Genomic DNA, 23,940 nt, shown 5'->3' on the forward strand with positions numbered 1-23,940 from the left:
TCACATCAGCAAAGCATGTCTAACAAGATTCTCAGTCAGCCAGGTCACAATATCTGCACGTAATAAGTCAAAAGCAACCGGACTTCTTGGATAAGATTAAGTTCAGGCATTTTGGCTTCACCACACACTGTCGTTTCCCAGCCTAGGGGTAAAGACTTTTAACAAACAAGCTCTGCTGTATTTTGTGATGTAGAGATTCATGGCAACCCTATTTTATTGAGCCAACCATCGTCATGCACAGTCTCTGGTGGTCCAAAGAGGGATGAAAGAAAGCCTGAGTTAAAGAATGTTAGAACTTAGATCTTATTTTCTTATTTTTTGCTACCATTCCTATCAATAATAATAAAAAAAAATACATCTGTCACCAAGTTAAAGTTTTGGAAATGAATTTACAGTTTTTAAAAGTCACTGTATTTTTTTGTTTCACAGGCTTTTATGCCTTTAATTTATAGAACAGCTGAAGATATGACAGGAAAAGGGCAGAGAGAGTGGAGGAATGACATGCAGCAAAGCAATCAAACCCACGGCCGCTGCAGAGGATGCTCAGCCTCAGTACGTCGGTTAGTAACTGAGGACACCAAGGTATTATTTTTTTATAAAATAACTAAAGTGAGTGAGGAATGAGTCGCAGACATTGTTCTGAACCTTTGTGGTGAAGAGGGAGCTGAGCAGCCAATCCATCTCCTGACCCTCACCTATGTTAATGAGCTTTGGCTAGTGACTGATAAAATGAGATTGTGGATACAAGCAGCCGGAATGGGTTTTCATCGTAGGGTGGCTGACTAGGAGATTACCCCAGGGTAGACCCAGAACCCGCTGGAGAGATAACATATCTCATCTGGCCTGAGATGCCTCCCCCAGGAGGAGCTGGAAAGCGTTGCTGAGGAGAGGGAATACCCTGATTTGCCTGCTACCACCTCAACATGACCGTAACATGACCCTGAACAAGTGTAAGGAAATGGATGGATGAATGAATGGACTGACAATTATTCTACTTACTATTGTATCAGGGTCGATCAGGGCGTATTTTAATACATCAGTATTGACTAAAATAAAGCGGGTACTAATGCTGTTTCAGTGTGACATATATATCAAATCAACATCAAGTATCGGACTGGTACTAGAGACACCCAACAACATTCCTGTCAGTCCTGCAAGTGTCTGAATTCTACTTTCTAGTCTTTACAACCATTGTGTCTTTTTTCCATTCGGACACTGCTGCTCTTTAATCCTTTCATTAAATGGCTGACCGTGAATGACCGAGTGAGCAAGAGATCATCTACATTTGCTATAAAACTAACTATGGGGCATCCTTAATTTCAAGTCCTGTTGTGACCAAAAAAAACTGATCAGAATATCCCCGTCATAACTCCGACTATTGTCTACATCACTCACAATTTACAGACTGATTTTACAGATCAAGTCTGACCTACAGCAGTTGCCATAGATATGTCCACATTTTTTATTTCTGGAATTTGGGATTACTGCTAACATTTCAAGGGGGTTCAGTTTATTCTCCAAATAAATTGGTTAAGGTAATCTGTCTAAACTCTTGTCTTGTTTATAATCTGTCTGATAGCTTGATCACTCTTTTCCTACTTTGTCTGACTTTGTTGTAGTTATATGGCCGATTCAGCAATTACTTTTGTCTACTTTTTCAAAATGTTTTCATAACCAACAGCAAAAATCAGAGCTACTTTAAGGACAAAAATGTGGTGTTATGATACTCCATGACAAAATTATTTATCCATTGTTGAGTTTGTCAAGAACTTTCTTATTTTATAGCAAGACAAGAATGATAAATCTCAGCTGATATCCTTTAAATTATATATTCAACCTGTCAGTCTCTGCATAAGATAGAAGATACTCAGTACTTCTCAGAGGCTCTGATGTTCATCCAGGATTCAAAGAACCCATCTGTTAAATCTGGAAAGACTAGGACTGCAAAGAAAGTTCTTACATAGTAAGACGGTGGAGACAGTGGTAGAATAGCTTCAGGGAAACTATGTAGCAGGACCTAATGAAAGGAAACCGTGAGAACCATCTTCTCTGCCGCAGTCTGAGGGAGAAATCGTGTGGCTGGCTAAGACAGGGTGAAAAATACAGAGAGAAGAGCGATAGAGGACGAGGCATGATGACAGCGAGAAAAGCAATTAATGTCCGCTAATTGCTCTCATTAGAGGAGATGGGGCCGATTTAGCGGGCTCCATGATGGACAGTGACAATTCAGAGACAGAAATGTGGACTGCACGGGTGTGTGGTTTAAAAGCCAAGCAGCAAACGGTGGTAGCGCTCAGTGTGATAGCAGCAGGACTGATAAGACCAGACCCTATCATCAAAACTTCACTCTATCATCTTTCTTGCGATAAAAAAAAGTAGAAACGACTGTAAAGAGAGTGATAGAAAGATAGAGCGATAGAGGTCTGATCCAGCTGGAGAAAAAACAGGAGTGAAAAGAGAAGATAGATAAAACAGCGCAGGCAAGGGAGAAAGACAACCCCCTGTCCGGCATGTTTTTGAACAAGACCAAAGTTTTATCTTTTATATTGTAAATCAATGTGACATGGCATGTGAACAGCGCAATAGTACAGTCAAACAAATGTGATCCAAGTTTCCTGTGTGAAATAAAATATCCCCCGGCAGCTCCGGCCACTCTATTCTTCATCGTGTCCATCTCATAATCAGGTTAGTATTGACTAAACACCTTTGAAAAGAACCCACTCTGGACGTTTAATGATAGCAACCATTTTTCTTTGAGAAAACACTTGGCAGAGACAGTGTTCCTGAGAAACAGGAGGCCAACTGAAGGTGAAATGAGACCACAGAGACGACAACCGGGAAGAAAAATTAGAAAACAAAAGCTGTTTTTTTTTTCTTTTGCTTCATAGTGGCCCTCAAATCAGAATGCGTGTTTCTATTTACCAAGCACCGCAGTACACATTTTATTTAGCACAGTGTAGGCCAACCCATGGCGTAGTATAAAAGACAAACTATTAGGTTTGGAGCACATTAATGCTGCAGCACTTCTCACTGCAGGAGGAAGAAAAAAAAAAAAGTTTGCAGAGTCGGTGTGATCGAGTGCTGGTGTGCAATAGGGCATATGCAGTCTGAAACAAGATGTAATTAACAAGAATAATATCTCTTCCCTCCTCTAACTGTGAGCAAGGGAAGCTGTGATATCTGCTCTGTCCTAAAACAGCGTAATCGTGTCTCATTTTCTGCTGAATCCCTGATTGAGTCCAAGGCAGGGAATTACGATAAAGCTCTCGCTCTCCTAATGAGCACCGAGTGGCCGCGGCAGTTAAAGTTTGTACTCTGCTGGCTTGACTTCTACACCTGCTGCTTACTCAGAGACTCTTACAGTTTTTACAACCACTAGCATCCTTTTTCACATTTTCAAAGCTTTAAATGCAGTGACCATAACATGCGTCTGTGAGCAAATTTATGTTGCTAATACTTTAAAGCTTTTACTGCAGCAACTCAGTCATCTTTTCTACTGTATCTTCCGTGAAGTAAAGATGACTTGTAGAGGGAGGTCACTCAGTAGAGTGCAGATCTCCACCTGGCAACAGATGGTGAGGCACCTACTGCAATGTCACCACAACTGACAGACGCAACAAGCCAAGTTCTGCCAATATCAACATGACCCCCACAGATGTTGTCCTGAGCTGAAATACGATCTCAAACTGAAATAGTTGTTGATCAGTTGCGGCCCCCAGCGTTTGGTTAAGAAGAATAAGACGTCAGCTGTCAATGATTTACATCCATGTCTGTCCAGACTCATATAATGTCTGTAATGAAGACTTCCAAGGAATTTAACATTGAACCTGCCACAACATTGACCTGCAACTTTTAAGGAATCTATTAAAAAGGTATTAAGTAGGGATGTCCCGATCCGATCACGTGATCGGAAATCAGGGCCGATCACGTGATTTTCAAATGATCGTAATCGGGTGGAAATTATCAGATTTAACCTTACAAAACAACAAGCATGGCCATGTTCACGTTTTAAAATTCATCCTGAGGTACAAAGAGACTGTCAAATGGAATGACAATGGCTTAGTTTTAATTTTAATAAGTTCCACAATATCAATATTAATTGTTGCACAGACGGAAACACCGTAAACGTCACAATTTACGGCAGGCGGGGAATTCAGACAATATAACAGTAGTGAGCTACTGGTTACTAGGCTAACGCAGGGCAAACATGTCACCTCTTGACAGCGAAAATGTCTGCAGTTTGGAGGTATTTTAAACTGGACAGTGAAGGCAGTGCAACAGCCACTTGTAATGTGTGCATTTCGCGTGGTGGAAATGTGGATATGTTCTCTTTTTTTCTTCTTCTTATTAATGCATTGCTGAAGTATCGGATCGGGACTCGGTATCGGCAGATACTCAAAATCAAATGACTCGGGCTCGGACTCAGAGGCAAAAAAAATGTGATCAGGACATCCCTAGTATTAAGTGTACTTTTTGGCAAAAAAAATGTGTCATTCAAGTGAATAATTTCAAGTGAGAAACATGCTGTCTTCACTTAAGAGACTATTTTTACGGAGGAGTAGAGAGGACTGATAAAGGGCTGAACATTATGATGACACAGTGAAGTTGACCTTTGGGATATGAAATGTCATCACTTCTTCATTTTATCCTGTTAGATACTTGTGTGTAATTTTGGCACAGTTAGCGTATGAATGAGCGTAAGGCCAAAAATGTGTTAAATGAGGTGACCATGACTTTGACCTTTGACCGCAAAAATCTAATCACTTCATCTTCGACTCCAAGAGGTCATTTGAGCAGAGCGCGAAGAAATTCCCTCAAGGTCTTCTTAAGATACTGCATTTACAAGAATGGGATGACCTGAGGACATAATGGCTGTGGCCACAGCTGTCGCCAGTGTGGAGACAGAAAAATCACAGAGGTCCTTCAGCACACAGTCATGAATATGCACACAAAAAATTAGGCTGATCGGTCCAGGAGTATGCAAGATTAGCTCTGGACAAGATGGAGGTGTGTTGATCATGCACACATGGAAGTGATTGTATTACCCCCTGGCGAGGATAATAATAATAACAACAGTGAACTTCATATTGTTTGTTGCAATTAATTGATTAATGATTAATCATGAACATCCCTACATAAAAGGTTAGAAAAAGTGTCCATAGTTTAGGTAAATGCTTTTTAGCAATTGTAATAAATTGAAATACTGTATTAAATTGAAAAAGAAACCCTCTTTCTTTCTGCACCTTACCTCTCAATGATGTCAGCAATGACACAGGCGAACATCTGCAGGCCCTCTGGAAGCTGCAGAGCCACTGGAGAGAGCGGAAAAGGGCAAACAGAAAAGTTACACACCTGCGTGAGAGTGAAGGCAACATGTTATTTAATAAATCCTGGACAGCAGAGCTATACATAGCCTCTGTGACTGGTTCAGAGTGCTCCACTGACAGCAAATAGTGACATTTCAGGGCAATTTCCCCACTGCCACGGTAGTACTGTTGGTTTATTTTAGCGTGTGACGGGCTGTTGGAAATATAGTCCAAACCAATCACCACAGGTCCAGCTCTACAGCTCTACAGCTCATGGCTTGTACAGAACCATTAAACTCTCTCTTTTCCCTGTCTGTCTCCGTGCCTGCCACTGGCTCTGTGAGTCACACATTCACTCTCATCGCAGCTGAGACGCACAAAAACACCCTCCTTCCCTCTGCTTCACACACGTTAATGTCTCAAAGCTAGAATTTAATATGGACAAACTGATTGGGCTGCTATGAAATTGAAATCAAGCAACCAATTAACAAGCATTGGTCCTGCTGATGGCGTTGCGTGTTGACAACAGGAGACCCACTGATCTACTGATGTGTGTGACAACTAACCGGGATGAACGGAAGAAAAAAAAAAAAAAAACCTCGTTTAGGGCAGGATTTGCTAAGTGGTTTGTGCCTCGTCTCAAGACTCACTCTGCATCGAGGAACGGGCATGTTTTTTTTATCAAACGGGGAGAAGGGGCCTGGAAGAACAGTTTGCCTGTCATCTCGACTGCACCCTGCCTGCAATCACTGAAGTGTGGCTCTTTCCTTTATGCATATTCCTCTAAAGGAAAATCATGCACATGATGGCTGGAGAAATCATATGAGGCTGCATATTCTGCTGGATTTGGCTGCTAATGCAAATGCAGGGATCAGCACTGCATGAAAGATTCCCCACCTCTCAAAAGCAGGTGCAGGTACGTTAGAGGAAGGTTGCAGTATTTTCTATGGAACTCTCAATAATAATAAGTGTGAGCTAACCACAGTTATGTGTGAAGGGGATTTGAAATAAACCAGCTCAAATGAAAAAAAAGGCTTCTGTAAACAAGATGTAATTAAGCTTTTGAGAAAGAAAAACAATATCTAAAACACCAAAAAGGCAACAGAGAGTTGTGGTTATGTGGCCTAAAGTAATCAGTTAGTGTAAGTCAAAGCTCCTTTTGGAATCCTTCCTTTAAACTCATTGTAATGTAAGGGCTTTCATTTGTTAATTATTTCAATTTACTCTTCTAATTTCCAAAGTTTGTATTTTATCTTTTTTTTTTTACCGGTGTTTTGTTCTATTAACTGCTTTGAAAAGGGCAATATAAGTAAAACTGACTTTTTTATATTGGTTTTAGATGCAGTAGAGCGTCAACTGATGATTATCTTTATTGTCAATAAATATGTAGATTATTTTCTCGATTAATCTATTAGGTGTTTGGTCCATAAAATGTCAGAAAACACTGTAAAATGTCTATCCGTGTTTTCTTAAGTTATTTTCATAGAGGAAAGAAACCAGAATATAGTCATATCTAAAACAGAAAAAGACTAAAACTGATTAACTGATTATCAAAATAGCTGCCAATCAATTTAATAGTTGACAACAAATCAATTGCTCATTGCAGCTCTAGAAATTATCCCTCATAGTGGCTTGATTATCTGCAGGACCAGTTAGCTACATCCCCTGCTTTACCCTTTGTGATATCTTGTATTTCTTGATAAACAATCTTTTCATTTTTTAAATTTCTTTTTACACCACAGCAATCTGTTGTTTTCATTCCCTCACAGGATCATTTAACATGACTTCAACTGCTTTGACATAAAAAAAAAGTAATTGCATGAGTTTTACATGGGCAATTATTTTTTCACAGATTTCCAACACCAATCAAAATGTTTTTGTTTCCCCATCTCAGACGAACTGAACTGCAACTTTTAAGTCTCCCTTTCAAGATAATATCATCATGATTCTTGGAATTCAAAGTGGATGAAAATCAAAGTGTCGTTTGGGGATTTCGTAAGAGATAAATCTTGTGGTTCTTGCATTAAAGGTCCCAAAGAATCCATGATTTAGTATACATTAATCCTGCCATCTTGTCATCAATTAAACATGATGACACCTTGGTATCAGAGACTGCTGAGATATTGATGATGACAAGTAATAACTCCGCGTGGAATAACAGAGCGGGAATCAGAGCATGAAGTGGATGAGAAGGACGGGTGACACAGAAGAAGATAAGGAACGCAAATATGGTAAAATATGGCTTTTTTTAAGAGTGAAAAATTCAGAAATTCGGGATACGCTGAATGATTATTTCATTACCAAAAACTCTGCTGATTATTTCTCATTTAACTGGTTGCTCATTTGTTCTTCAAAATGTCAGAAAATGGTGGAAAATGTTCGTCTCATTTTCCCCCAGAGCCTCATGTGACATTTAAACAAACAGTCTAAAAACCACAGAGACTTAAATTTTAGTAATTAGACAACAGAGAAAGCTGGAATCTAACATTTGAGAAGAGCCTTAAAATGTTTGGAAATGATGATTAATTTTGGAAACTTTTAATAACTTATCAAAACAGTTTGAAATTAATATCCTATTAACTGACTGATCTATTACTGAACTATTCAGCAAACTGCCTACATTTGGCTTCTCCTGTGGACTGGGCATTGCAGCTAATGACATGTATAGATGACTGTGTTTTTTGAGACTGCCCTGGTTCACTGCTGTTTCAAAGCAAGAAATGCTCAGACATTTACTGCTTATTTTGCTCCCGATGTGTACAATGTACTGCACATTGTTCTGCTACTGTGATGTTATGTGGGGCGTGTTTGCCGCAGACTCTACTCACCCACTGCAAAGTAACATGGTACATGGTTTAGTCACCTGACCAACATCTTTTTAAATTTTAAATTCAGCAGTTGTTGAATTGGTTTAAGTGTGCTAAGAGAGGAAACACTATTGACCCACAAGACTCCCATCAGTTACTGTGGGGCTCATGGAAATTACTCATCTTAACACACAAAAAGGACACAGTGCTGCTAATTTTATTTGTGGTTATACATATAAAAGTTGGCTTTTTGAACACTGTCAGCACATTTTAACAATATGCTGATGGATAGTTTTGTGACATGAAATTTCAAACCATTTCATCCCTATTGGCAACAAATGATTCCTTTTACATATATGATTAACATATTTTGAGATAAGATATGTTAAATTAATTCCTTGTTTTCATTGAGAATGAACATATTTTCACTGTAGGAGAACATTTGATTAAATTACTTGAGATCTAATTACTAATGTTTCCAAATATTTTGTCAAAATCGTGTTGGATTGACTGTAGTCTCCAATTTGAGGCTTTTTTTTAATTAACCAGAATGCATTTTTAGCCGATTTTTAATTAAGTGTATTTTCATCAGCTTGTAATTGTGTGAAATACAAGGGTTCTGCTGTTCAGTGGTTTACTGTTTGATGTTTGGGATTATATTTGACTACACTGTTTGTGTATCAACAAGGCCTCATGTCAACACTTCTCTTTTTTTTCCATTTACCGCTTTTAGAATCTGTAATCTATCTATATTTCATGTAGACTTCAGATGATCACAGACATGCATTCACAAGGTGTTGACCACTTTTCTGTGAAGTCCAAGCCACCGAGTCAGACAGATGGAGTGAGCACCTGGAGACAAAGGCTTCGTTTCAATCAACCGTGACATTTTCTCCCAGTCAAACCTTGTCACACCTTACTTCAATAAATCCATCAACGTCTCAGTGGACACTTACAATTTGAAGACACAGAATTCAGCGCGCATAACGTTTTCACGAGTAGGCCTGAAACTATTTCAAGACTTCAGTGCCAGACGGCATTAAACAATAAAAGCAGGGACAGACAAAAAGGCCAAGGAGGTGGAGGGAGGACGGTCATGAGATGGAGTGATAGATGGGCCGGTGCGAAGAGGAGGAGCGCGAGCATTTCTTACTGATGAAAGGTTAAGGGATCACCAAGCGCTCATGCAGACAGTGAGAGACAGGTCATTACCTAGAAAAGGGCAAGTTTATTAACAGAGAAAGGTTTCAGAGCACACCTCTGCCACAGCTGACAGAAGCAAAGAGCTTTCTCCATCTGCTGCCCTCGGCGAAAGGTGAGTCAGATGCTGGAAGGTGGGGCTGGCTGGTTTGAACGCACATTTGAGTTCACACACAAGGATGGTACGTGCACTCCTGCCCCTAAAAAAGATGGAGCCCCTAAACCACACGGACATAAGAAGAGAAGTTATTCTGGTAGACGGGTCACTTAATGTGGACCGCTGTTGCACACAAGTAGCAGCGACAAGCTGTTCACTTTTGACGTGAACTGTCGACCACCAGTCCAATGATGTTGTTATATGACACGCCAATTGTAACACAAAGGGGAGCACAGGTAACAAGAAAGCTACATGTGGGATTATGTTAACAATCAAAAGCAAGAGGCAAACTGAGAAAGGGCTGGAAAGACCAATTTATGAGTGGACGGCAGACTGGATGGACAAAGCCAAGGGATTACTCTGAATTTTAAAAATGGGGTTTCTGACTAGAAAGACTTGAATTAGTTATATACAGGGTTTATCCTACTGTAGATCACATGTTGGGTGTGTGAATGCATCACCTCTGAGGTTTGATGTGACGCACTGACAAATCAGCGTGAACAACTTAAATGCCAGTATAAAGCAGGTTAGATGCACGTCTGTCCTCTGTGTTCTCCAAAAGGGCCAACTGGCTACTAGAAAAAAAGGGGACGTAATGAAATAATCAAAGGAATACATTTAATGAACACAGTTGCAAGGTTATTATGTATGCCAATTTAAACTAATCGCTTGATTCCACTGGGCATGGCTGTGTCGTCTTACGGCTGTGCAGCAGTGCCTCAGCGCGTCCCCGAAGCGATATGCAGAGAATATGCGCATGGTGTATTTTTTACATATGCTACATCAAACTCAGTGAGCAGATCAAGAGGGGCAGGAACTCACACAGGAATGGCATTAAGAATCTGGGCAATTTTTAAATTAAAAGACTCCATTAAGACTCACAAAAAGTAAACTATTTGTCTACATAGCCTACATATCCATGATAGAAGCGCAAAAATCGAGGAAAAATGACCAAATTGACTAAATCTGAGCAAGTCAACATAATCAGGTGGAAAAACACTGCACCTCTGAGACGAAAGCTGTAAGTGGAAGCCGGATAAAAATTAAGTCACGACATGACACTCCCAGTGGAATCAAAACATCAAGCCGCATTTTAGCCCAAAGCACCTGACACTTTTAGTCCCAGAAAAGACTTGTCTATGTTTCCACTAGTGGTGTCACAATACTGGAATTTCTAGCTTCAATACAATAGCTTGAAAAATATCGATATTCAATACCATTTTTGATTCCACAGGGAAAAACTGACTCAACATTAAGGACACAAAATTTCAGCTTTTTATTCAAAGATAAATATAACAAGGCTATGACATGACAATGGATATTCAACCAGAACAAATGAGACGAGTGATGAGACGAGAACAGCACTGTGAGTTAGTGAGACGAGACGAGACTCCGTCAACACGGTAGGGGTCTGTGTGTCAACTCGCTGTCGGAGACAAGACGGAGCAGAGTTTCCACTGCAGTCTAAACACTTCGTCTCTAACTCCATGTTGATGAGTTGAACTGCTATGAACAAAAAACAAGATTTCTAACAGATCTCTAAAAAAGAAATGGAAATAACACGCTGCGAGTACTTGACCAATCAGAAATGTTTAAAGCTGCAAGCCCCACTCTCAAAGTTTCTGTACTTTTGGAAAGTACTGCCCCACAAGCAGGGACTTTTTGGCAGCAGAATAATATCCCTGGAACTTAATTTAGATGCTGGTCTGTGGAAATGCGCTGAGTTCCTCCAAAGGCTCCTAATCCAAAGTGAAAATTCTTGCAGTGGTAACATGGCTTAAGACAACTGTTCTGTAACTGTTCTCAGCCTCTCAAATGTGAATATTTTCAGTTTTTTTTACACTTCTATGACAGAAAACTGAACATCTTTGTTGTGGACAAAACAAAACATTTAAGGATGTCATCTTAGTCTTTGGAAAACAACTAACCGTTTAACCTAGTAGATAATAAACAGATTCATCAATTATGAAAATAACTGTTAGCTGCAGCCCTACTGTAATTATCATTAAAAAGGCTTTATTAAGAAAACACATACATCCACGTGCGCCTGTCCAGTCAGTAGACACTACTGACTATGATCTGCCTGAACTTTCCACTGGCAGCCAGCACTCTGACTGTCATGTTTTCTATAAAGGAACACGCTGTTCAGACAGAAGAGAAAAGGCCATCTTGGACGGCGCAGTGGGGAGTTGTTTTGTATTTGAGGAGGAGAGAGGACCACAGAAGTGGTCCTTTTCATGGCGGATGCACAAAGAGACGATTTAGAAAGGACCATTAATTAACTGGAAAAAAATAGTCACTAACCATGGATTAAACTAGATGTTTTGTCGATCTGGACTTTGTTCTGTTTAGTGGGGTGGGCCATCTGTGGCTTAGTTGGATGTGTAGTTAATGCTGGCATTGAGGAAATCGTCAGTTCAAAAAATTTAGAGTTGAAGTCTTTTCTGATTACAACATCATCATTACAACTTTTCTTTTATTCTCACCCACACTGCCCACTCATAAAAGTAACTGTACCACGGGAAAACAACTGCAGAAACTAAAAACAGGAACTAAACGCTCCACATGTTGCTTTTTGTCTCGAAGCTCAAGGAAACATCTTAAAAGAAACTGTCAACTATGGTAATCTTTTGATTGTCTATACTTTAGTTGTGAGAAGTCTGTGCAAAACAGAACAACTCCCCGGGCATTTCACAAACCCAGCAGGGAAACACTTTCATGAATTCAAGGTCCCCCAAGACACTCGAGGCCTTACAGCTTTGTGCTTCTTTGGCTTTATCTTTGTGTCTTGTCTAATTTCTCTCTTTTGTCCAAATGGGATTTAGTAGTTATGTGAGAGGCTATACAACTGTTGCAAGACAAAGGCCACAATAAAATGGCAAGAATGAAATTAGATTCAAGAAAAGTCGCACTGTACATGTTCTCAAAAAAAAAAGTGCTTAAATTGACCTTTGAAAAACCTTGGGCAAAAAATGATTACCTGGACACTAGATACACACTATATAGTTTCAAATAGAGTTGAATGATGAATTAGATGGGTCAGCATCCAAACAAATTGACAGGGATACTTAAAATGGAAAGGGATTTAAAGGGACACTGAAGGATTATTCAAAGTGGGGTTGTAGGAGGTACTTATTGATAGTCAGTGTATTACCTACAGTACATGCTGATAGTAACTAGGCTGGGCGATATGTCGAAAGTTTTCCAATCAACCATTGTCAGCCCATCCATCAGTGATCACTGGACGAGAGTGTGGAACAGCCGCTGTCTCTCTGCAGACCACTACATTAGCAAAATAAAATGACAAATATCGTCCCCAAAATTGTCCACGAAATCAACCAGTGATGGACTCAGCCTATTGTCCATGAGTGATATGTTCATCCAATCATCCAGCCCTAATCGACACGCCCCCAGTTCAGAGATGCAGAGAGTAGCACCAACATAAAAGCAATAACCTTGCTGTAGACGGGGTCAGCAGCAAAATGTATTTAGACACTTACAAAAAACGCCCATCTAAAAAGATCAATATCAGTTTAAGTGGACACTATATTGAGAATATTTACATTGCTTTACCTTGCTGTCAGACAGCCTATTCTGACACGAAATCACATTTAAATAAGACAAATATCAGTCTCTCTTGTTCAACCAGACTCCATTTGCAAAATCAGACATTTTACCTCACACAGCACAGGAGCTGCTGGTCTACTGCTTTTGTGTTATAGTGTAACTGTTGAATCCAAAATAACCTTTTAAAAACACCAAAGTCATATAATAATATTGTCAAATTAACTCCAGAAGACCAGCAACTCCTATGTTCTTTGAGGTAACATAACATAACATGAACATAATCCAAATATAGTGTACATATAAACTGATATGGATTTTTTTGACAGGCCTTTTATCAGTGGCTAAAAGATATTTTGGGTTTGTGCTTTTTGTGTTTTGTTTTTATTGTATGTATCACTCAGATATGCACTAAATGTTGTACAGCTATACAGCTGTGCAATGACAATAAAGTTTTTCTGACCCTGTCCACAGCGGTTCATTTCAATGCTGGTACTCTTCTCTGCTTCTCCAAACTGGGATGTACCTACTAACATCTACTGTAAATAAAACCCTGACTATCGACTCATACAGCCTTGCAGGGATTCTTATAAAAAAAATCTTGTTCATTTTGTGTGGAAACATACGACAGTTTTGGTATAATAAACACAAATCAGGCATGGAAAGTGGAAATCCACTTGTTTCTATCAAACACTCAGTATGTTAGAAACAATAGCCACATTTTTTCCAAAATGTGAATAAATACGCTGCTTTCATCTTATTGGTGAATGGTTAGACTGAAGAACCTCCATCTGGTTCGTGTGTTAGTCTGAATTCCTTTTCTAAGCGTCACTCAAACGTTCCCTGCTCTATAAACAAAACACTACACTCAAGTCAGCTAGTTATTATCCTCTAATTAAATTTTTGTTCACTTGTCTTTATCTAAACTGAATGTGTGACGGTAATCAGACAGCCAACAGCAGTTAGAAAAACTCTAAACAACTAAGCTTCTCTTGTGAAGAGCAGAGTTGCACAACAGATTCTATCAAAACAACACAATTAGATTATAATGAGAAAATTAGGCAAAACAACACAAAGCTTTTGACTATTTATAAACTCAGAAAAAAAAAGGAGGCTGGGCAGCAAATATCAAATGTTCCTCAGTCCTCTGCTTTAAAAGCACACTGCATGAGACTCGAGAGCAGTTCAAAGGCTGACAAAGAAACAGATGGACACAAAGAGGAACAGAGAGAGACAGGGGTGATAAGGTGAGTTATGCTCTCTGAGTTCAGAGAGACAACGAGCTCTGATAAAAAAAAAAATAGAAGAAAAAAAAAAAAAAAACGTCACAAAACAAAACAGCAAAGCCAGCAAGCTGTGGTAAACCACACGCTCCCCACGGGGACATCATGATTCAATCCTCTTGGCGTGCCATCTGCATATTTCCACCCAAGGCACGAACCACTGAACGACTACACGTTTTGACATTTACATTAGTGAAAGACGTTTTTTTGTTCTTAGGCCGGAGGCTGACTTTGACCCCTTCACCTGTTTCACAGGGAACACCAAAAATAAGACAAGTCAAGTCAAAATAAACATGTAACAATGCATGAAGGCAGAAATTAAATTATATGTGCAATTAAAGCAACATGTAGCTATTTACTTTAAAATAACAGCTTCAGAGTCCTTGAGATGCTACACTGACCGGTAACAGGGTGAATGGTGCCACTGTCATTCCAACGCTGATCCCTGAACACCTGTTTTCATACTGCAATTTGGGTTGACTAGTCCAATTGGGTCACCGATTTTGGTAAAACTGGATCATTTTTTATGGAGAAAATGTTTTCTGATTTTCTGACAAATCTGGGATTCATCAACATTTTCTTCCCTGAATTTGTTTGCGCTCTGGGAATAAATTTAGAACTGCCTCAGACCAAATGTACGCACAAATAATAACAGCTCGGTTGTCTTAGAAAATGTTGAAACACACTTTTTAACATAATGTAAAGCAAATCAAACCGCAGTCACTGAAAAAAAAAAAAAAGCTTCAATAGAAGTCTTGGAAGTGTTTTATGATCAGTTTATTTGATTTTATTTTGCTTGTTTTTAGGATTTTATCATAAATGTCATGATTATCTGTTTTTATGTTAAGCACTTTGTTGCATTTTATGAATGTATTGTGCTCGCTTATTTATCATTATTTTCATTATTATTATCATCAGGTTAAAGTCCTTACTGGATGTCATCACTTTCACCTCATTTTTTTTATCAAACTTAAAGATATTTCCAATAAAAGCGGTGGGTCTGAACTTGGATTGACAGATCAGGTGGTTCTTGTCCTCTACCTGTTTCCTTATTTTTCTGCTGGTCTGTTTTTCTTTTTAACGCATCAACTTTAACGCCAAACCATTTCTTTTCCATCTAAGAAACATTCTGTTTCTCCTGGGACACAACACGCTCTGCTTTGGTTATTACAGCCCAAGGAGTTATCATTATGAGTTGCGAAAGTGTCTTTTCTGGCTTCCTCCTCGGACACGGGCAGTGCAGCTTTGCGTCCGCGGAACAGACTGAAAGGAAATGCCTTCATAATCTATTACATACAACAGTGCAATTCTTTCTGTTAATGACATGAATGTTCTGTAACCTTCAGAGGTTGTTGACTTCAACAGATTGTGACACAACACGATTCTTAAGAAGTACAAAAACAGTGGGGTTCTCGGAAATGACCAATCAAGGAAACATCTGGGTTCAGTCAAGGACACACACACACATACACAGATGAGACTTATAAAAGGAGGTTGTGCATCTTTACTCTAGCTTTCTATCTGTCAAATAAACTGCTCCTCTTATGCACTAAGTTATTGTCTCTGTCTCATTTGCCACCACAGAGTAAATGTCAGACTGGCTTTCAGTCATTGGCAAGAGTGTCGCTGGACTTCTTGCTGTAGGACTTGTCATTAATATTAGCTGGCTCGCTATGTCTTGTATTGTTGTATTTGTATTTGTATTTGTATTTGATGTTTGTCTGTGTTAGCTTGGTTGTTGACTTGCTAGTTTTTGATCATATGCACAAAAAAATTCTGGATTAAAAAAACCCCAGCTTTAACCCAACCACTGGTCATCTATGGGACAGATTATGGGTTGGGTTGATGCTTTAATGGATAGGTTTTACTTATGTAAAAGTGATGGGGCCAAAATGTTGTTTATAAAAATGCATTCTTCAGTTCAATCAAAGCCAATATGAAGCTTCAACAGTCTGAGTTCCCTCTTTGTATTTCTGTCCGTTTACTGGGGAAACACTGGTTTGTGGAAGCACAAAAAAGGAATTTTATACTAAAAACCATGTAACTTTGAAAGATAGTTAGCTTGTCTAACACAGACTGATGCATCTTATTCTTAGCTTCAGTTCGGCTAAACCTTGGAATGGGGACTTGTAGTTTTTGTCATCCCACACTTACAGTGACGTTGCTTCAGGAAATGATCTCTGTGCACCCAGTGTGGACAAAACGAAGAATTACAGGGGCCAACAACCCTTACAAGATACACCTGAAAAACTGTGACTTCATCCATTATGTCTTGTGTCTTTGTTTTATACTTAACCAACTGACAGTGATGTTGCTAGTCACGCATCCTGCTTCTCCGACAAGTTAAAATGTGAAAGGACACAGTAAATTCACTGTTGAAGCGTACAGTGGACAAACTATTTTGTGAACAATAATTCTGTGTTGAAATCAATAAAAGAAACCCTGCTGTCAAAATGGAACAAAAGAAATCCACTGTGAAGTTACCATTTTCTACCATCTGCACATCTATCTTGCACAGAAGGGATTGCGTGTCTCAGTCAGCGTGACACGCTTATTTTGCTGCAATAAGATCAATCCTCAAAACACAGATTGCATTTCAACGATCAAGTCTACAAACTTGATATTGGTAAATAGTCTTGTGTGGCCACTGTCAAGAATGACCCACCTATATTGCTGCTGTATTCACTCATGTTAATGATACACATAACACACAACTCAATTTTGTACATTTTCAGCACATAGAACAACAGAAAATAAAAACTAGTCGCAACTTAAACCATAAAATTCACATATGCATATATTTCACAGTTATGGAAGCCCATTTCCACCGGTGAAAAAAAAATATCCCCATGGTAAATCATAATTATATATGAGATTAAGTTGAAATTCTGAGATAAAAGTCATAATTATGAGATAGAAGTCAAAATTCAATTATATAATAATAATTTCAACTTTCGATCTCATAATTTTGACATTTCATATCAGAATTATGATTTATCATGGGGAGTTCCAGCTGACTATTTTTTTCTTTAATTGGTAGAAATGAGCCTCCATGCACAGTTCACATGTACTTTGCCGGATTTTAAATTCGAGTAAAGAGACACATAACACCATTTTGATTTTCTTCAGAAGGTTGTAGCGCTTGACAACACAAGACAACTGTAATCAAAGCTTTATCTGGGTCAGCTATATGAAGAGACAAATTAAAACACAGGAGCACTGATTCGTGACTGAATGTTTGTTACAAGGGGGGCAGTCATGTCAACACTGTCGCTTCGTCACATCAGTGAGCAAAAGTCCTGCAGACTTGAAAAGGGCTGCAACAAGAAGTCAATCAATTGATTAGTTGATTGAAAGAAAATTAATAAGCAACTATTTTGATAACTGATTAATAATTTCAGTCATTTTTAAGCAAAAAAGTCAATGAGTTGCTGGGCGCAGCTTCTTAAATGTGAGGACTTTCTACTTTTATTTGTCAGTCGTGATAGTAAAAGAAGACTCTGGGTTGTTGGACTGTTTAATGGACAAAAGAAGCAATTTGAAAACATTGCTTTGGGCTCCGGAAATTGTGATGAGCACGTTCAACAATTTTAAAAAATCTTATAGACGAAATCGTTAACTAATTGTGAAAATAAATGTGATTTTTTTTGATAATGAAAGTAATTGTTAGTTGCAGCCCGAGACTTGAATATTAGGCTCTTGTCTCTTTCATGATTTTAATCCTGTTAATTTGGTCCTGTTACTATGCAAAAAAAAGGAAAACAGCCATGCCTGTGCATGTGTGTGTGGTTTATTATAATCCAGCAGCACCTTAAAATGAGGTGCATTTCTCTTGATAAGATTCATAACAGAACTCTTAGTACAAGGATTCACACTATCTGATTAGTACTCTGTGTTTTTTTACACTTGTAGGCCTCCACTGGCTGTAAGTGGGACACAGTTTATAAAAACACTGCAAATTATGTATTAGAAAGCCAAAGTGGAGTACTGCATGTGTTATCTATGGTCACACAATTCTTTGCTTATCCATGTCTCTGCTGATTTTGTCATTTTTAAATACAGCTCGTTCTGAATAGAGCAGAACTGAAAGGGGACTGACTGTGCCCCTTCAAACTCCATGGTGGTATTTACAATTTATTTTTGTTTTTATTTTTTTATTATCACCAAAAAATCACCTAAAAATAAAAGTTCTAGTGCAACAATGTAACAGTACATCAAATGTTTCTAAAGGCCGTTCTAGAGCAACAAAAATTGATTTGCTGTTGCCATAGACCACAACATACATCGATGTCGGTGAAACCTCCCACGGTGCCCACACTCACTTCGTCCTGAGGCTACAATCCCACTGCAGGCTGTGCTACTCAAGTTGGATTTGCTTTTGCTCAGATCTGATTATTCTGTCTGAATATTCTATTTCTCAAATGACCCTTAATCATGTATCTGTTTGATTGACCTCCATCCTGAAATAACACCAATGAACAGAAAGATATCAAAACAAAAGATTTGACGTTTGGACAGTCTGTCAGAGAGGCGACTGAAACCGTTGCCCAGAGTTGATGAATAGGATCTTTTTCCTCTTTTTTCCTTTGAGACTGGCTTTGAAATGTTTGTTGTTTATGAGGCTAAGCTGGGCTTTCAATATCGGGCAAAAAAGACGTAAAAAATCTGATTTCTTGTATTTGTTTTTAGTCACACTGCACCTCTTTGCAGCATCGATGGTGAAATCAGAGCCTGAGCACTATCAGCTGCAGTGTGAGTGCAGCCTTCCAACTCTGTCAATAACACATAAGCACAATTCCCGGAGGAATTGTCCCCCCCACCAAAAGATCAAAGAAGGCTAACACATCCCCCTCACAAATTCAGTGTTAACTGACTCCAAATCATACTGGACAGACATGGAGGTGTGTGTGTGAAAAGCATCCTGCTTCACTTTGGTCACCAACAGGAGTGAACAAACAGCAAGAAAAAGGCACAAACATCTCAAATGTACCAATTTCATAGCAGTTTTTGCTGTTCACATTTATGTTAAAGGAGAAATCTGTAATATATTTACTAATTTACCATGAAATTACCATAATATACCACTGAGGATTAAGGAAACATGTTGAGTTGAAAAATTTGCTTCACTGACAACAACACCACAGCTGCAGTGTCCTCCTTTGAAGTTTCTATTCTAGGACAGAACAACTGTGCAGTTTGCTTGGCTCATGTTTATCAGAGGTAAAATTAATGCCGAATGTTCGCTGAATGACTTTGTGTCGGTTTAAGAGTTGTAAGAAATCATTAATAATCTTTAGAAAGAGTAGATGTTTATTACAATTAAATTGAGCAACATCTTAAGTCTGGCAGGCAGTAAGGCAGACAGTCGCTGAACTCCAACTCCAGAGTGTGTATTTTTTTGTCGCAGTGGGCTTTTGTTTTCAGAATCACAGACTTAGCTTTACATTGACAGACAACTGACAGTTATAAATAGCTGATCAACTCACAGTGTAGGACTCGTCCTCGCTTGTTATTGTCAAAATTATATTCCTGCGCTCATCATGCACTCCTGCAGGGCTCCTGCGGCCTGCCTGAGCTTCCTCGAGTCTGGAGAGGAGGAGGCGAGGGGAAACATATGGCTGCAACTCGCTATTTGGAGCACAGCCCTAATTTCTGAACAAGCAATTGCCACGCATTGCTCCTTTAAATATTTCTTCAGTGATATTAGGTTTCAATGGCATAGTCGCAGTGGGATGACGACCTACATGGTCTCTAGAAAACTGGGTCTGTTTTGATTTGTCACAACACTGGATAAATCTGTGTGAACCTCACAGGTTACTGATTGTACAACGAAGTCATCAAAGTAGGTCAAAACACAGATGCACTCAAGGATGACATTTTGAATGAATGCTTGTGCACACTGGCCTTCAGAATATGATTCTTCATGCTGTGCATCCCCTGTGTTCATACATTCAATCTGTGCTGCCGATCTTCGTGTGAGCAAGAATAAAAGAGAGGTACTTCAGTGCCGAAGTGTTTCATGAATCTTTACTGTAGCCAAGTATGCTATGGTGACACTGACATGAGTGGACATAAAATAAATATTTTTGAATCGAGATATTGTAGGGCATGGTGGTACAGCGCGATGGTTGTCTGTGTCAGGTTTTGGGACAACAAACAAACGACTTTAACAAAAAAAGTAATTTTTGTTCCTTCCTTGATAGGAACACTTCACCTCAAAAACACATATTTTTCCCCTGGCCTGTAGTGTTATTTATCCACCAAGATTTTTTTAGTGCGAGTTGCTGAGTTTTGGAGACATTGACCACAGAGATTTCTGCCTCCTCTCCAATATAATGGAAGTAAACGGCACTTGCCTTCTGGTGCTCAAAATACCAAAAATAAAATCAGTTTGAAAAATTCAACTCCAGTGTCTCTTTCTAGAAATCATGATGCAGTTACTCAACATAATCCACACATCTGGTTGTTAGCAGTTCTATGTAGGAACTACTTTCTTTCTCATAGAAAGAAATAAAGAATGAATGAAATTAGTAGTTCTGGTTGATATTACCATAGAAAGGAAGTAGGTCCTACATGAAACTGCCCACAATGTTAAGAAGGTCTGAGAATTATCTTGAGTAACCAGGTCATGAACTCTAGAAAGACACATCACTGTTGTGTTTTTCAAATGTGATTTTTCACTACTTTGTGTGGAAGCCATGGGCCTTATATTTCTATTACATAAGAGAAGGCAGGCATCTCTACAACCAATATCTTCACACCAAAACAATCTAGATGGATACACAACACTACAGGTAAGAGAAAAAATATGTATTTTTAAATTCTGAGTTGAACTCTCCCTTTAATAATAATTAAAAAGCTATTGCTATTACGTAAATACATGTTGTGTAAAAGGCTATTTACTGCTGATCCTTGATTTTCAAATAGAAACGTCATCCAGCCTCTTCTCCCATTCAACTTAATTCAAGTCGGTTGTGCAGTTTAAAAGCCTCTGGCACAAGCACTTAAGACTGCACAGACTCAGCCATTCTTTGAATGTACTCGCTGGCTAGACTTTTACATAATGTCCATGTTGTGTTTAACATCCATTTTCCTTAAGTAAGGACCTCAGAGACCATATTTTACCTGTGCAACAAAACGTATTCTACAGCTTCTCTCCGATTATTTGAAATCAATAGTAAACACAGTCACTGTCTCTGTTAAAAGAGTAAATAAAGATTTGTAAAACTGCACAAAATGAATGAAGAGCTCACCTCTCTTAGAATTTGCTTGTCTGACTCGCCAAACCGTCTTGTGGATCTCAAAGTTGTAATTTGCAGGCAGGGCTTTGATCGCCTCCTGTAACTCCGGGTCGTGCAGGATCTCATCTGGAATTTGATTGGCTACCCGCCGTGGTCCTCGAACTGAAGAGAAAGTCAAATGATTGAGCTGTTAGCTCTGCGGTGAACACAGGTTGAGGCAAGGACACCATATCTAACGTACACTCTACAGACAAGCTGTTCACGCACCACGCCATCGTGTCCCAGTGAGACAGTAAGTTATCAGAGAAGTTATTCAGTAGCGGGAGCCATCTGTCTGTACAGGCTGTCACTCTGCACCACATTCAGGATTTGAAACTGGTTTCAGACATGTTTTACAGTTCAGACTGGCCCTTTGGGTGCAGAGGGGGGCAACGCAGTCAAAAGAGTTTCTTTCCACATCCAATTGTCCAAATGTGTCACCAGGGATACACAGGGATGAGTTGGCCCACAAGGATATGCCAACTTTTAAGTCCTTGTAGTATCTTCTATTTCCAGTTTTTTACAAGCTGATGGAAATCTTGAAATGCCAGCTGAAATGGGCAAAAATGCTGCGAGAGATTTGGCTCAGATTTTTCTGGCAGAGCCTGAAGTTTGATGCAGCCCCATTTGTTCTCAAATACAAGCAGAATTGTTTTGATCAAAATCCACATGAACATTTCTTATTTGGGGACTGACGACTAAAAGTGTAATTTCAGGTCAGTCTACAGTTTGATAAATAAAGAAACTACTTCACTCCCAGCAGGCTAGATACACCCAAGAAAACAAGGTGAGGAAGAGTGAAGTGGGGTTGTATGAGGTACTTATCAATAGTCAGTGTATTACCTACAGAAATATCTCTAGTTTTGAGAAGCAGCAGGAACACTGGTGAAGGAAACAAAGCAATGAACTGCTGTGGACTGGGTAAGCAGCAAAATATATACGAGCCACTTGAAAAAGGTCCGGTTAGGAAAATCTGCTTTCTTAAGAATATTTTCATCACTTTACCTTGCTGTCTGAAAACCTTTTCTGACAGGAAACAGCTGTTGTATGAGCCAAATATCGCTTTATCTCACTCAACCAGACTCCTTTGGCAAAAACAGTCATTTTACCTCACAGAACATGGGAGTTGCTACCTCAATCAGTTAATCCATTTGTGTTACTGTGTCTTTGGTAAGGCTGATATATTCTTTTAAAATGCGGAGGAGACACAATAGCAGAAAAGAGTAACCGACAGAGGCAGCAGAAGACCAGCAACTCCTGTGTTCTGTAAGGTAAAAGTAAGGTAAAATTGTAACGGGAACTTCCTGTTGGAAAAGGCTGTCTGACAGCAAGGTAAAGCAGTTAAAATATTCTAAATACAATGTAGATATACATATTGATTTTTTAAGTGCGCCTTTTTTAAGGTGACTACATTTTTTGTTGCTGACCCTGTCCACTGCAGTACATTGCTTAGGTCCCTACACCAGTACGCTTGTTGTTTCTTGTGCTGACAACCATGTACTGTAGCTAATACACTGACTATGGATAAGCAGTACCTCATACAATCCCACTTCACATAATCTGAACTATTCCTTTAACAGCAGACTGTAGTCCTCATACAGCAGATCTCGGAAAATTGAGAAACCCAAAGATCTTATTCGTGGCTCAACAGTCTGAACCTGCTCACACGTCTAAGGGGTCGTCAGGTCACAGTGACCTCTTAATCATGATTCAGCAGTTTACACACACATTTCATCAACTGTCTATCAGAGGGACTGCATCAGCACTTTTATTCATTTATCATTTTGTTATACATATAGATATGCCATAAATTATTTGTAGAATAGCATTCACATTATATGATCTTATTGGTTCTTGATTACACACTACTTTACTTTGACTTTAATTTGACTCGACTCTCCTGGTGTTTATTTTAATAAATACTGCAGACATTCAAAATAATACTGAATTTTATTTGTAAGATTTGTTATTTTCCAATAATGTAAATGTAGAACAGTCAGACACTGTAGTTGTTAAAATTCATGTAGCAACTGAACTACTTTCTCCGTCAATCTTTGCCACCAAAAACAGATGACACTGTTGCTGTAATCAACTGACTTGAGTCATTTTCATAACAGTCCAAATAACGTACATGAATCATAAATGAGAAAGGAAACACACAAGTAAAATATTTGAAACCTAAATTACACAAAAACAAACAAAACAAATGCTGTCAATCAAAATCACTGCTCCTGTTCCATCTGTCGTTATTCTAAAAATGACTAATTAAAATTTAAGGAGGACTCCTGCCAAATGTATTTTTATGTGCAGTAAACTTGATTTGAAAACAACTTCTCAGGTCCT

General features: G+C 38.9%; 1 protein-coding gene across 1 annotated transcript in view; it reads right to left on the reverse strand.

Annotated features, from left to right (window-relative positions):
* Positions 1–23,940, reverse strand: part of dph1 (diphthamide biosynthesis 1) — an 89,122-nt gene that overhangs the window by 63,699 nt on the left and 1,483 nt on the right. Inside the window, exons 2-3 of the mRNA XM_084717935.1 lie at positions 21,571–21,720; positions 5,249–5,312 (exon numbers count right to left, since the gene is read on the reverse strand). Coding sequence (XP_084574061.1) covers positions 5,249–5,312; positions 21,571–21,720 — 214 coding nt within the window. The remainder of the gene's footprint in view (positions 1–5,248; positions 5,313–21,570; positions 21,721–23,940) is intronic.

The sequence above is a fragment of the Lutjanus erythropterus genome, chromosome 4, assembly GCF_056507025.1.
Source record: "Lutjanus erythropterus isolate fLutEry1 chromosome 4, fLutEry1.hap2, whole genome shotgun sequence".
NCBI classification, from domain to species: Eukaryota; Metazoa; Chordata; class Actinopteri; order Lutjaniformes; family Lutjanidae; genus Lutjanus; species Lutjanus erythropterus.